Here is a 15,764-nt window from a genome sequence, read left to right as displayed (position 1 = left end):
ATAATGCATCCAAACGAAGTACTGACCGGATGCCATTCCAAACATTGTGTGCTGAGCATGAAAAAGCTAATCTATCAAGCTCAGTGTTTACCAAAGGAGTCAGAATTGTTAACCAACCCGGTGACCTGATGTTATAATCCAAAACTCTGAGCTTCAACAGAGATGACAAGTAAGTTAGAAGTCTATGGTGAAGAGCTCTGTAAACAAACAGAGATTTGTGCAGTAATCTACGTTTCTTTAATGACATCTAGCCAGCATTCTGTTAAAGGGTGCAGTGATGATTATTAAAACTGTCAACAATTAGTTTCCTACTAGTCAGGGAAAAGCAAGATTTATTCCTATAAAAGAATCCCACTTTACATTTAAGGTTTTTAACTAGCTCCGTTACATGTTTCTTGAAGGATCGATACCAAGGTATTTGTGTGCAGGCCATAATTCAACCACGGAACCAAGCTTTAGATTTGTAAGGGTGGCCAGAACAGCTGTAAAACCAGACTGCAACCTTGTCATTGCTAGATCAATAGTCAGAGCACTAGCATGGATAATAGTATCATCTGCATGCAGGTTGAAGAGCACTGTATTTAACAGATATCATCCCCCACACCATTACAACAGCACCACCAGCCTGAACCGTTGATACAAGACAGGATGGATCCATGCTTTCATGTTTTTTACGCAAAATTCTGACACTACCATCTGAATGTCGTAGTCGAAATCGAGACTCTTTAGACCAGGCAACTTTTTTCAAATCCTCCATTGTCCAATTTTGGTGGGCCTGTGCAAATTATAGCCTAAGTTAGCTGACAGGACTGGCACTGTGATCTTCTACTGCTGTAGCCCATCTGCTTCAAGATTCGACGTGTTGTGTGTTCAGATATGCTCTTCTGCATACCTTGGTTGTAATGAGTTACTGTTGCCTTTCTATCAGTACAAACCAGGGTGAACGTGTGAACCCGTGCCTGTTCCACTGAGTGCGCCAGAACCTTCAAAGGAGACGCCATGACAGTCTCTACAACCCCCGAGAACGGGGGGGGCTGGCAGTGAAACTGCAGCACGTACCCCTTCCTCAGCGTCTTGTCTAGCCACCCCGGCAGAGTGCATAGCCGACGCCACTCTGAGTAGAACAGAGAGAGTGAGAGAGCACGCAGCTAGGGAGTTGTGGCCAGCCACTGATTGTATACGTCCTCGGCCCTGACCGTCGCGGGAGGATGACGTATGCACCACCTGCCGTAACCAAGGAGACAGAGGCTCCAGCAGGTGGCGCCGCCGAGCACAGCCGACCTGACACCTCAGTGGGGTGAGCAGAGAAGTCTGCTCCGCCCAACAGCAAACTGCCCGGGCCCCCATCCCGGCCAGCCACCTCAGATGCGGCAGGGAAGGAAGCCACAGACTTATGGAGTCGGGCACTGCCGTCCTCAGTCAGAGACCGAGGGCAGGGAGACCGCTCACTAAACATACCCAGGCCTACAGCGGCCGTTTGTAATGAAGGCTCACTCACAGGTAAATAAGGTGAACACACAACTTTATTCACAAATACAGAGGAGCTCACCACCAAACGCACACAGGGTGGGGAAGCGTCCAAGGGACACTCCCCTCCAAAGAGTCAGATACGTGATGGGCATGCCGCGTCCGGTTCAAATGTGCCCATCGTCTTGGCACGGCGATGCTGTGCCCGGCGACACAGACGACCCCCAGGCCTCCGCGAGGTCTCAGGAGGAGCAAAGGACGCCAAAGAAGAGGAAGGGACCGGCAAGAGGGGACCCAGATGGAGCCGCTCCTCCCTGTCCTTCTTATGGTGCACCAGGGCCTCAGTGACCGCAGCGCCGAAGAGTGCGTCCTCCTGCAGTGGAGCGTTCAAGAAGGGGACCTTCTCCGCCTCCTTCAGGGTGGTCAGCGCCAGCCACAGGTGCTGAACCTGCATGACTGACGTCGCCACCTGACCGGCCGAGAGGAAATTGGCCTGCGTGAGTTTCAAGATGGCCGCCGAAACACGCGCCTCCTCGCTCACCTCAGCCGGGGACAACGAGGTGCGACCCCCGTCATCCTGACCACAGCCGCTGCAAGAAGGCCCATGTTGTTGCAGGCCGCGAGAGACTGCACTGAGAGGGCATATTGCTTCTCTGCCAGGCTGGCGGAGACATGGTCCCTCACAGATGGCAGGGCGGGGCGCTTGTCGGACCAAGTGCTCAAGCCCGGGACCAGGGAGGACACCAGCACAGTTTCCAGGGGCAGGATGCCCATGCTCAGCGTCTCCAACCGCCTCTCCACCGTAGTGAAGGCGAGGTGAGACTTGACAGACCCCCAGGTCATTAAAGGAGCATCCCACACCTCCTCCGCGTACTTGCGCAGGGAGGGGACGGCCTCCCGCGGGCGGCCTCAAAAAAGTCCTCCCCGTCCTCTGGCGCAGGCACCGGCATGGGAATGCGCAGGCGCCGGGCAGCGGCAGAGATGGCATCAAAGAAGTCCTCCTTCACTGCCGGGGGGTCGACACCCCTGTCCTTGAGGGGCGCGACAGCCTCCTCCGAACAGGAAGAGCTGGAACAACTCTGCACCCGCTCAGCTGAGCGGGGGAGAACAGTTCCCGAGGCGGGTGGAGCCAAAACCGGGCCAGTCTCCTGAAAAGAGTCCTCCTCAGAGAGGAGAGAGAGGACGTCGGCGAGGGGGACCTCTTCACCGGTAAAAGGAGGACAGCGCAGGCGGTGCACACAGGCTCCCCAGACACACACACACAGACACACACACACAGACACACACACACACAGACACACACACACAGGCTCCCCAGACACACACACACAGACACACACACACAGACACACACACACAGACACACACACACAGGCTCCCCAGACACACACACACAGACACACACACACAGACACACACACACAGACACACACACACAGGCTCCCCAGACACACACACACAGACACACACACACAGACACACACACACAGACACACACACACACACAGACACACACACACAGACACACACACACACAGACACACACACACAGACACACACACACAGGCTCCCCAGACACACACACACAGACACACACACACAGGCTCCCCAGACACACACACACAGGCTCCCCAGACACACACACACAGACACACACACACAGGCTCCCCAGACACACACACACAGGCTCCCCAGACACACACACACACAGACACACACACACAGGCTCCCCAGACACACACACACACAGACACACACACACACAGGCTCCCCAGACACACACACACAGACACACACACACAGACACACACACACACACAGACACACACACACAGGCTCCCCAGACACACACACACAGACACACACACACAGGCTCCCCAGACACACACACACAGGCTCCCCAGACACACACACACAGACACACACACACAGGCTCCCCAGACACACACACACAGACACACACACACAGGCTCCCTAGACACACACACACAGACACACACACACAGGCTCCCCAGACACACACACACAGACACACACACACAGGCTCCCCAGACACGGCGCCACCGCCGGATCCAGCTCGCTACACCGGCAGGCCGACAGAGACGTCGGCGGCCGGGGTGCCACGTCAGAAGAAGACGCTCCAGCGGCTGAAGTGGGTGAAGCCATCCTTAGCTTTGTAGAATTCACAGAATGCACAATAAACGTTCTCGTGAAGAAAGAAAGGAGACAGATTGGGGTGTGACGACCTCTTTTATAGCCATGGGGGTAGATGGCCATGAGAGGTGTGATTTGCATATTTACATTTTCAGCGCCTGCCTATTGGCAGATGGGTTAACCAATATGAGCGAAGCCCCTATGGGCAAAGCTTCACGATATAGAACTGCTGCTCACTGGATATTTTCAGTTTTTCAGACCATTCTCTGTTTACCCTAGAGATGGTTGTGCAGGAAAATCCCAGTAGATCAGCACTTTCTGATGTGCTCAAACCAGCCTGCCTGGCACCAACAACCACGACATGTTCAAAGTCACTTAATCACCTTTAATCCCCATTCTGATGCTTGGTTTGAACTTCAGCAGATTGTCTTGACCATGTCTACATGCCTAAATGCATTGAGTTGCTGTCACGTGATTGGCTGATAAGATATTTGTGTTAACGAGCAGCTCAAAAGATGGACCTAATGAAGTGGCTGGTGAGTGTATATGAAATACTTACTGGGATATCCAAAACTGTGTATATTAAAGTTTTTCTAATCATTTGTATTACTTTATCTAACTTCTTTAATGGGTCACAGATGGAGGACAAATGGTAATTTTACATTATTAGGGAATCTGTGTAAACTGGAAGCTTTCACAACAGGTTGAATATTTAGGCAAGCAACATACTTTTTGCCGGACAGCGTAAGCGGACCTGGCCAAGAAGAGCGAATGTCTCTTACTGAGTGAGTGAGTCACTGACTGACTGACTACCCCTTGTTAAATAGTGTGGTGGTTAGAGAAGCAGTCTCCTGAATTCATATCTCCTCGCAGGCGAAGCGAAGTACACGTTATGAATTATTCCGTATAGACGAAAACTTTGCTGGCTAAAACCGTCAGTATGTACATTATAGTAAGCCTGAAATAAAACTTTAGGGTTATATTGCGACTGTTTCTGGTGTATTTTTGAAGTACATATCCATGCATGTGTTTTAGGTCAGGATAGAAAAATTTATTTGCTGGCTGCAACATACAGTAGTTACGTTATAGTAAGCTTTTACTGATACATGGAAAAGTTGATCTTCAGTTTCGCTCGAAATTGCTCAATTCTTATGATTATTCCTAGGAAGTTAGTAGATACTAGTAAGCCTATTACTGGCTAATAAGCTGTTAAAGTGGCCAGTGGCAAAAGCCATACAGTTCATAGACGCTATGGTGGAGGTAAACTTAATAAGAAACGTTAGTCAGTTTAACACAATCCTCAATGGAGTTTAGCAACTGCTGAAACGTGTTATGGGTAGTGGTTAAAGACAGTACCTCTCATGTGGAAGACCTAAGTTCAAATCTATTGAGAGCAACAACATTTATTAATTATTTCTGGTAGATTCAACAATTCTCTCGTCTTTTAACTTGATGAAAAGTTAGTTATCGTCGCCTTTATAGATAGTTATTGTATAAATGTCATTCACGAATGAAAGAAAAAAGTATGTTGTTTTGCTATGAAAGAAAGAAATATGTTCTTATGCCATGAAATGAAATAGCGTTGGCAGGCTCGCTAGCAATTTCTCAATTCTTATGACTATTCCAGTAAGTTAGTAGGTACCGGTAAAGCTTATTACTGGCTAAAACGCTGTTTAAACGGCCAGTGGCATACGCAATACATAGACGCTATTTGTGGTGGAGGTAAACTTAGTAAGAAACATTAGTCAGTTTAACTGTATCAACGTCATTCACGAATAGCCAATTAACTATTAAAATGGCCAGTGGCAAAAGAGGATTTGTTCAGGATAAACACAAGAGGCTATACTGACACCTGATAAATATGCAGCTCTGTGGTGTAGTGGTTAATGACACAGCCTTTCACATGGGTGCCCTGGGTTCAAAGCTTGAGAGGCCAACACTTGCTATTGTGGGCTGGCTGAACTAGGTTTGGTTTCTTATTTTTCTTAACCTATAAAATCTTACAATAATTTAAGTATCATTGTTTTACAAGAAAGTCTAACAGAATCAAATTGCAATGTATGTAATTGCATTTGTAATTCCTTAATTTAAGAGAATACTTTTGCAATTTACCATATACACCAATCAGCCATAACATTATGACCATTGACAGGTCATGTGAATATCACTGATAATCTGGTTATCATGGCACCTGTCAGTGGGTGGGATATATTAGGCAGCAAGTGAACATTCTGTCCTCAAAGTTGATGTGTTAGAAGCAGGAAAAATATGCAACTTTGACAAGGGCCAATTTGTGATGGCTAGACAACTGGGTCAGTCTCCAAAACTGCAGCCCTTGTGGGGTGTTCCTGGTTTTCAGTGGTCAGTACCTATTAAAAGGAAGGAAAAGCAACAGAGTGAAACGGAGACAGGGTCATGGGCAGCCAAGGCTCACTGATGCACGTGGGGAGTCTGTTGGTTTGATCCAACAGACGAGCTACTGTAGCTCAAATTTCTGAGAAAGTTAATGCTAGTACTGATAGAAAAGTGTCAGAACACACAGTGTATCGCAGTTTGTTGCGTATGGGGCTATGTAGCCACAGACCAGTCAGGGTGCCCATGCTGATCCCTGTCCACTGCCAAAAGCGTCTACAATGGGCACATGCGCATCAGAACAGTACCATGGAGCAATGGAAGGAGGTGGCCTGTATCTGATGAATCACATTTTCTTTTACATCACTTGGATGGCCGGGTGCGTGTGCGTCGCTTACCTGGAGAACACATGGCACCAGGATGCACTATGGGAAGGAGGCAAGCTGGATGCTTTGGGCAATGTTCTGCTGGGAAACCTTGGGTCCTGCCATTCATGTGGATGTTACTTTGAAAAATACCACCTACCTAAGCATTGTTTTAGACCATGTACACCCTTTCATGGCAACAGTATTCCATGATGGAATTGGCCTCTTTCAGTAGAATAATGTGCCCTGCCACAAAGCAAAAATGGTTCAGGAATGGCTTGAGGAACACAACAATGAATTCAAGGTGTTGACTTGGCCTCCAAATTCCCCAGATCTCAATCCAATCAAGCATCTGTGAGATGTGCTGGACAAACAAGTCTTGCAACTTACTGGACTTAAAGGATCTGCTGCTAACGCCTTGATGCCAGATACCACAGAACACCTTCAGAGGCCTCGACGGGTAAGGGCTGCTGAGGGATCTACACAATATTAGACAGGTGGTCATAGTGTTATGGCTAATCGGTGTAAATTTCAGATTAAAAACAATTTGATCTGGTCAAAGCTACAGCCCATGTACACATTATTGCCATGACTTCCCAAGGTAATGTGCTTTTTCCGAGGTGCTGAATTGGCAGATTTTGCTTTTTGTGCTTTTGAGGACATTCTTCCTTCCCAGAACCTAGATAGAACCTAAAAGATGTGCAACCATCACATTTTCAAAATTTACGACAACAGAAGTTTTTTTACTGAAGGCTACTAAAACAGTATTTAATATGTATAAAAACACAGGAAGGAGACTCCAGCACAATGAGGATCTTGGATATGAATGAGGAGGACACTTACGATAAGGAAAAAATTGGAATTCTCCAAAAATATTCTGGTAGGAACACACAAACACACACATGCACACACATACATGCCCGGATAGAGACACATGCACCAGTATATAACATTTATGAATTTATGTTATTTTTAATGAAAATGAACAATGAATGTGGGTGTTTAGACTGTATGATAAAAACTTGTTTCAGTTTATTTCCAGTGGTGCTGGTGGAAGAGACCACCCAGAGTTACTGCATTGTTCCTAGGGTCCTATGTTCTCCTTCTGGCTGTGATCATAGGCCTGAGTGTTCATTGTAAGTATGTTCTCACTAGTATTCTTAACGATCACAGATGTAATCATTGATAAATTATATCCCTGTTTCCTTAGTCAACAATCGCCACTACTATGCAGAGACAATGTTACAGACCAGCTACAAAAATCTGACTAAAGAGAAAGACCAGTTAAAGAAGAATATTGAATGGTTGAAAAGCAAGATCAAAGGTAACATTTAAATGTATTTTTGGAAAGTATCAAATGATATGTGGCTGACAATTCTAGATTAAGTAAACTACATCACCGTTTTTGTCTAATCAAGTTTGTATTACCAGTTTTGGTCTAATCAAGTTTGTATAACCAGTTATTTTTTTTCTGTATTGATCATTTTACCTGTGCCTTCTTCCTCGCCTGACTACAATAGAGGTCATGAAGCTATTACCAACCAAGGAAACAGAGAGTCAGACCACCATCAAGTACCAGGCCAGGAAACAGAGAGTCAGACCACCATCAAGTACCAGGCCAGGAAATAGAGAGTCAGACCACCATCAAGTACCAGGCCAGGAAATAGAGAGTCAGACCACCATAGAGTACCAGGAAACAAAGAGTCAGTCCACTATGCCAGGCAAGAAAAAAGTCAAACCACCATACAGTACTAGGCCAGGAAACAGAGAGTCAGTCCACCATACCAGGCCAGGAAATAGAATCAGTTCACCATGCCAGGCCAGGAAACAGAGAGTCAGACCACTACACTGCGTGCACAATTATAAGGCAAGTGAGTATTCTGATTGTATTATTATTTCTATGCAGATTTTCCAACTCCAAACCATATAAACTTGAATGCTCATTGTATTGAATCATTTTCAGGTGATATGTATTTGTGTAATGAGGGAGGGCGTGGCAACAGTAAATTACAACTTATATCAAGGTTTGCATAACTAGCTTAAATAGCTTCATGATCTCACGTAAAATGGGCCAAAAATGAGATTTAACTGACACAGAAAAGTAATAAATTGTAAAATGCCTTTCAGACGGATGCAACACTCAAGAAATAGTTAAACTATTGAGGTGTGACCACCAGACACTCAAACGCTTTGTTGCGAATAGTCAACTGGGGTGCAAAAAATGTATGGAGACGAAAAGATGCAATTTAACTGCAAAATACATAAAACGTGAAGCTATCAGAATCCTCCAGTGCCATCATATTCCAGTACTGCAACCTACCTGGAGTGTCCAGAAGTACAAGGTGTCAAGTGTTCAGAGACATGGCTATGGTCAAGAAGACTGAAAGAAGACCACCGCTGAATAAGATTCACACGTTGAAGCGTACAGATTGGTCAAAGAAATACCAGAAGACAGATTTTTCTAAGGTTTTATGGACAGATGAAATCAGAGTGACTCTTGATGGACCAGATGGATGGGCCAGTGGCCGGGTAGGGCATAGCAAGGGCCTCAAAGATGCCTGAATAATGACCTGGCCCCCTTCTTCTCCTGACTTAAATCCTATTGAGAACTTGTGGACCCTTCTCAAACGTGAGATTTACAGTTAGGGAAGACAATGCACCTCTTCGAACAGCATTTGGGAGGCTGTGGTTGCAGCTTCAGCGAAAGTTGATCGTGAACAGATCAAGAAACTGACAGACTGCATGGATGGAAGGCTCATAGCAGTTATTGAAAAGAAGGGTGGCTATATCAGTCACAGAATATTTTGGAAAGGCCAGAAATGTTATTTAATTTTCCTTTTGTGTTACTTATTTGTTTCACTTACTCATAAAATTTTGAATAAGCAAATGAGTTGGAGAAATTATAATTCTGCACACTAATTGTTGCCTAATAATTGTGCACATGTATGTATTCCCCTGAGAATGATAAAAACAAATTTTTCCTTTGTTAAACATTCAGATTTGAGGTTCAATTCTATTTTGGAATGACTGAGAGCATTGTGTTTGTTCAACAATGAAATAAATCTTGAGGGATACGATTTGCCTAATAATTGTGCACGCACTGTATACCAGGCCAAGCAACAGTCAGACCTCTATACCAGGCCAAGCAACAGTCAGACCTCTATACCAGGCCAGGAAACAGAGAGTCAGTCCACCATACTAGACAAGGAAACAGAGAGTCAGTCCACCATACTAGACAAGGAAACAGAGAGACAGTCCACCATACTAGAAAAGGAAACAGAGAGACAGTCCACCATACCAGACCAGGAAACAGAGAGACAGTCCACCATACCAGACCAGGAAACAGAGAGACAGTCCACCATACCAGACCAGGAAACAGAGAGACAGTCCACCATACCAGACCAGGAAACAGAGAGACAGTCCACCATACCAGACCAGGAAACAGAGAGACAGTCCACCATACCAGACCAGGAAACAGAGAGACAGTCCACCATACCAGACCAGGAAACAGAGAGACAGTCCACCATACCAGACCAGGAAACAGAGAGACAGTCCACCATACCAGACCAGGAAACAGAGAGACAGTCCACCATACCAGACCAGGAAACAGAGTCAACACATTCTGTATGAAAACAGACTGGTGGTTAGATTATCTGACTAGGTAGATTGAAGCGAGACTATAAATGCACCCAATTTGGACAGGTTGAATTTAAAGCAAAAGTAACATTTCATTTGGGCCTCATCTGAAATTGACAACTAAATAAATTAATTTTATTTTTTAATATGGCAAGTGTAGTTGAAAAGCATTAGGGTGTTAGTACGTGTATTTTCCAGTTTGCGAAGCAAGTCAAGTACTTGTTAGCATCTTTTATTAATGTTCTGACTGATGGCAATAGTGGAGAGTTTGCAGGCCATGTTGGCTCCTGTGTTTTTGGGTCATTAAGAGGATGACAGCAGTTGGTTCATCTGCATTGTTCATTGCCAAGAAGTCCCAGACAGAGCCTCTCAGGTCATTGGTATATATGGAGAATAGTTCTGGGCAGAGTCTCTCATGTCATTGGTATATATGGAGAATAGTTCTGGGCAGAGTCTCTCATGTCCTTGGTATAAATGGAGAATAGTTCTGGGCAGAGTCTCTCATGTCATTGGTATATATGGAGAATAGTTCTGGGCAGAGTCTCTCATGTCATTGGTATAAATGGAGAATAGTTCTGGGCAGAGCCTCTCATGTCATTGGTATATATGGAGAATAGTTCTGGGCAGAGCCTCTCAGGTCATTGGTATATATGGAGAATAGTTCTGGGCAGAGTCTCTCATGGCATTGGTATATATGGAGAATAGTTCTGGGCAGAGCCTCTCAGGTTATTGGTATATATGGAGAATAGTTCTGGGCAGAGTCCTCTCAGGTTATTGGTATATATGGAGAATAGTTCTGGGCAGAGCCTCTCAGGTTATTGGTATATATGGAGAATAGTTCTGGGCAGAGCCTCTCAGGTCATTGGTATATATGGAGAATAGTTCTGGGCAGAGTCCTCTCAGGTTATTGGTATATATGGAGAATAGTTCTGGGCAGAGCCTCTCAGGTTATTGGTATATATGGAGAATAGTTCTGGGCAGAGCCTCTCAGGTTATTGGTATATATGGAGAATAGTTCTGGGCAGAGCCTCTCAGGTTATTGGTATATATGGAGAATAGTTCTGGGCAGAGCCTCTCAGGTCATTGGTATATATGGAGAATAGTTCTGGGCAGAGCCTCTCAGGTTATTGGTATATATGGAGAATAGTTCTGGGCAGAGCCTCTCAGGTTATTGGTATATATGGAGAATAGTTCTGGGCAGAGTCCTCTCAGGTTATTGGTATATATGGAGAATAGTTCTGGGCAGAGCCTCTCAGGTTATTGGTATATATGGAGAATAGTTCTGGGCAGAGCCTCTCAGGTTATTGGTATATATGGAGAATAGTTCTGGGCAGAGCCTCTCAGGTCATTGGTATATATGGAGAATAGTTCTGGGCAGATGACAGGCCCTTGGTGTAACTTGTAGATGTACACAGAGAAAGGGATATTGCAATACTGAACTTGCAATAACACAGACATTATTATTTAATTTGTTTTATTTAGTTTTTAGGTTGACATATAGTTATTAAAATTGAGAGACTCAAAGGTGTGACTTTTGTTGTTGGCCCACTAAATAGAATAAATCTTAATGGTTAGATGCACACATATTAACACAACCTAACTTTATTAAAATGAGAAGAATTATGTCTGTAAGAAAAATGGGGGAGAGGTATGTCTGATATAAAATGGAAAGAGGTAAGTGAAATGGGTAGATGTATGTCTGTTATAAAATGGGGAAAGGTAAGTGAAATGGGTAGATGTATGTCTGTTATAAAATGGGGAGAGGTAAGTGAAATGGGTAGATGTATGTCTGATATAAAATGGGGAGAGGTAAGTGAAATGGGTAGATGTAATTCTGTTATAAAATGGGGAAAGGTAAGTGAAATGGGTAGATGTATGTCTGTTATAAAATGGGGAAAGGTAAGTGAAATGGGTAGATGTATGTCTGTTATAAAATGGGGAGAGGTAAGTGAAATGGGTAGATGTATGTCTGATATAAAATGGGGAGAGGTAAGTGAAATGGGTAGATGTAATTCTGTTATAAAATGGGGAAAGGTAAGTGAAATGGGTAGATGTATGTCTGTTATAAAATGGGGAGATGTAAGTGAAATGGGTAGATGTATGTCTGTTATAAAATGGGGAGAGGTAAGTGAAATGGGTAGATGTATGTCTGTTATAAAATGGGGAGAGGTAAGTGAAATGGGTAGATGTATGTCTGTTATAAAATGGGGAGAGGTAAGTGAAATGGGTAGATGTATGTCTGTAATAAAATGGGGAGAGGTAAGTGAAATGGGTAGATGTATGTCTTTTATAATTTGGGGAGAGGTAAATGAAATGGGTAGATGTATGTCTGTTATAAAATGGGGAAAGGGAAGTGAAATGGGTAGATGTATGTCTGTTATAAAATGGGGAAAGGGAAGTGAAATGGGTAGATGTATGTCTGTTATAAAATGGGGAAAGGTAGGTGAAATGGGTAGATGTATGTCTGTTATAAAATGGCGAGAAGTAAGTGAAATGGGTAGATGTATGTCTGTTATAAAAATGGAAAGAGGCATGTCTGTTGTGAACATTTTGTTAGGCATGTCTGTATAAAAATGATATTCTGTGATTTCAACATCTGTATGAGTCGTTCTGGATCTGATCTTTTACTGTTTTGAGTATTGTCTGGTAATAAGGTCAAGTGCACCACAAAAGGATGTTGCTAAGCTATTAGAACCTTCTTCTCTGTTTCTACAGTAAACTTGGCATTGAATGGGGTGGCTGTTCAGTCCTCACCATATGGCGGTGTCCAGGCATCAAATGCCATTGATGGGGAAAGAACCTCACACTATTACTCTGGATCCTGCACCCACACTCAGGAAGACACCAACCCCTGGTGGAGAGTGGACCTAGGGGATGTGTACAGAGTTACAACTGTAATGATCACCAACAGAAAAGACTGCTGTGCTGAGAGGCTTAACGGTGCTGAGCTCCGCATTGGTAACTCACTGGAGAACAACGGCACAACCAACTCTAGGTGACAAATATGACCTCTAAACATTGTGTCCTGTCTTGAAGGTATTTGTGTATTAATCCATTATGCCGTAAATACTCTGCAGCTACTCTACCGGTCAAACGTTTCTGACCACCTCAATTTTTGCAGTTTTTTATTTCACATAGTTTAATGTATAATGTACTCTGAAATTAAAGAATAGAATAAATAAACAATTGGAGACAAAATAAATAATGTAATTGTTTTGTTTATCTAAATGTTAGACTCCTCCAAGTAGCCACTTTTTGCAGATATAACAACTGAACACACTTGTGGCGTTCTTTCTACAACAGAAATATAAAGCTCCGGAAAAAATTAAGATATCATTGCACTTTTTCTTTCTATTACAAAAAAGTTGAAAAGGAAAGTTTTGAGTGAGGAACAGAAGTGTTTAATTTGCAGTGGTGTCTTAATTTTAACCCTTCTGTTCCTCACTCAAAACCTTCCTTTTTGACTTTTTTGGAAAGTAAAGAAAAAGGTGCAGTGGTCTCTTAATTTTTTCCAGAGCTGTATATTGTAATAAATAAATATTGGTCAGACAATAGTTCTGACCAACACTGTTGCAGTAGATTCCACAAATGTGTTGCACTTGTAGGTTGCTTTACTTTCACCCTTCTGCCCAATTCATCCCAGACCAGCTCAATTGGGTCAGTCTCCCATCTGTGTTGGCCATTCCATGATTTGAAGCCTAACGTCTTTTTTTCTCTTCTTCTAAAGTAGTTCTGACATAGCCTTGAGGTATCTTTGGGTCATTATCTTGCTGTAGGATGAACCCCTGACCCATTAGGTGTACTAGAGAAGATATTGCTGCAAAATGCTCTGGTAGCTGTTTTGGTCTTCTTGGTCTTCAGTAGCCAACTGGCAGTGATTCATGGCCCCGGCAAGCCTCTAATTTTGACATCTTAGCTTTTAATTGCTTTCTTACTGACAACATGTCAAAACTGCAGCTCAAAGTCTTCTCTTCACAACTGAAACTAAGACTTACTTCGACCAGTGTCTGCTGCCCTGTGAGCCAACTATCACGCAAGCTGTTGACTCTGAAACCTGTCTTCTGATTCAGTTTTGGCTTTGGGTCTGCCATACCTCTTTCTGTCAGAGTTTCCTCCAGTTTCCAAGTGCCTTTTGATGGTAAAAACAGCATTAGGTGTACATGAAACTGTACTCCTCACACTGACACCTTGGCTTTCTTTGCAATTTCTCGAAAGGAAAGACCTTAACTTTTAAGGGTTATATATGCCCTCCCTCTAATGCCTTTCGGGGGAAGGGTCACTGGCTTGTTATTGTTTTGTCTCTCAGTTGAGCACTTGTGCAATTGGGCTGTACTCTGCTGGCCCTCATTCAGGGTGGTTGCAGTTGGCGGGTGTCCCTTTAGTTGATGCCTGGCAATGTGGGTGGATTGATCTCCTGCCTGCCGGGACCTCCCCCGGGTAGGGCCACAGTGTCGCCAGATCCCCCCGTCTCAGTCCCAAGGTCTTACGCTGCTTTACTAATGTGCTGGAGGATTGGGTGAATTCTCCGTCCCCACTAAGTTCTCGTTGTTGATGTGAGGAATGCATTTTCTGAATTTTTCCAGTCTCCTCTGTTTTAAACTTTAGGATGACACGAGGTCCTTGTCCACACCTGCAGAGAAACTGGTTTGGGGTGCCTGTTGCTGTCCCTGTCTTTGTCCATCTGGTCATACTTCAGACCTAGTCTAAATTTAAATAGACAAAATTATTCCAATTGGACTCTTAATATCTCACCCGGCACAGCCAGAAGAGGACTGGTCTCCCCTCTGAGCCTGGGTCCTCTCTAGGTTTCTTCCTAAATTTCGTCTTTCTTAGGGAGTTTTTCCTAGCCAATGAAATTCAACACTACTGTTGTTTGCTCCTTGGGATTTAAGGCCGGGTGTTTCTGTAAAAGCACTTTGTGACAACTGCTGTTGTAAAAAGGGCTTTATAAATACATTTGATTGATTGATTGATATTACAGTAAAAAACTGTAAAAAAAAAAAAAAAAAGGGGTGTTCTAAAACCTGACCAATAGTGTACATGCTATATAAACCTTTGAACGGTTGTGTGTCTGGTATACCAACCTTTGAACAGTTGTGTATATGGTATATAAACCTTTGACCGGCTGTGTATCTGGTATATAAACCTTTGACTGGCTGTGTATCTGGTATATAAACCTTTGACCGGCTGTGTATCTGGTATATAAACCTTTGACCAGTTGTGTATCTGGTATATAAACCTTTGACCGGCTGTGTATCTGGTATATAAACCTTTGACTGGCTGTGTATCTGGTATATAAACCTTTGACCGGCTGTGTATCTGGTATATAAACCTTTGACTGGCTGTGTATCTGGTATATAAACCTTTGACCGGCTGTGTATCTGGTATATAAACCTTTGACCAGTTGTGTATCTGGTATATAAACCTTTGACCGGTTGTGTAACTGTTATATAATTCTTTGAACAGTTGTGTATATGATATATAAACCTTTGACCAGCTGTGTATTTGGTATATAAACCTTTGACCGGCTGTGTATATGGTATATAAACCTTTGACTGGTTGTGTATCTGGTATATAAACCTTTGACTGGTTGTGTATCTGGTATATAAACCTTTGACCGGCTGTGTATGTAGTATATAAACCTTTGACCGGTTGTGTTTCTGGTATATAAACCTTTGAAAGGTTGTGTTTATGGTATATAAACATTTGACCTGTTGTGTGTATAGTATATAAACCTTTTGCCAGTAGTGTATATGGTATATACAGCTCTGGAAGAAATTATGAGACCAC

General features: G+C 43.7%; 3 protein-coding genes across 12 annotated transcripts in view; 2 read left to right on the top strand and 1 right to left on the bottom strand.

Annotated features, from left to right (window-relative positions):
• The window catches only part of grip2b (glutamate receptor interacting protein 2b), a 399,250-nt gene that overhangs the window by 96,399 nt on the left and 287,087 nt on the right, over positions 1-15,764 (bottom strand). The gene's annotated exons all lie outside the window — the stretch shown is intronic.
• The window catches only part of LOC105006817, an 80,099-nt gene that overhangs the window by 4,562 nt on the left and 59,773 nt on the right, over positions 1-15,764 (top strand). For 3 of the 4 annotated variants that reach the window (XM_029113933.2, XM_029113934.2, XM_029113931.2), the window contains exons 1-5: positions 6,745-6,798; positions 7,128-7,218; positions 7,370-7,474; positions 7,549-7,662; positions 12,690-12,969. In XM_029113933.2, coding sequence (XP_028969766.2) covers positions 6,760-6,798; positions 7,128-7,218; positions 7,370-7,474; positions 7,549-7,662; positions 12,690-12,969 — 629 coding nt within the window. In that variant the 5' untranslated portion in view covers positions 6,745-6,759. Of the gene's footprint in view, positions 1-6,744; positions 6,799-7,127; positions 7,219-7,369; positions 7,475-7,548; positions 7,663-12,689; positions 12,970-15,764 lie in introns of those variants that run through there. The other variant, XM_029113932.2, reaches the window with a different exon arrangement.
• LOC117592907 lies at positions 9,855-12,751 on the top strand. Its single transcript, XM_034287203.1, has 2 exons — positions 9,855-11,274; positions 11,319-12,751. The coding sequence occupies exon 2, from the start codon at positions 11,625-11,627 to the stop codon at positions 12,543-12,545; it is 921 nt and encodes a 306-aa protein (XP_034143094.1). The 5' UTR covers positions 9,855-11,274; positions 11,319-11,624; the 3' UTR covers positions 12,546-12,751.

This window comes from Esox lucius, chromosome 17, assembly GCF_011004845.1.
Source record: "Esox lucius isolate fEsoLuc1 chromosome 17, fEsoLuc1.pri, whole genome shotgun sequence".
NCBI classification, from domain to species: Eukaryota; Metazoa; Chordata; class Actinopteri; order Esociformes; family Esocidae; genus Esox; species Esox lucius.
Note: the sequence above shows the minus strand (reverse complement) of the source record. Positions and strands in the feature narration are given on the sequence as shown.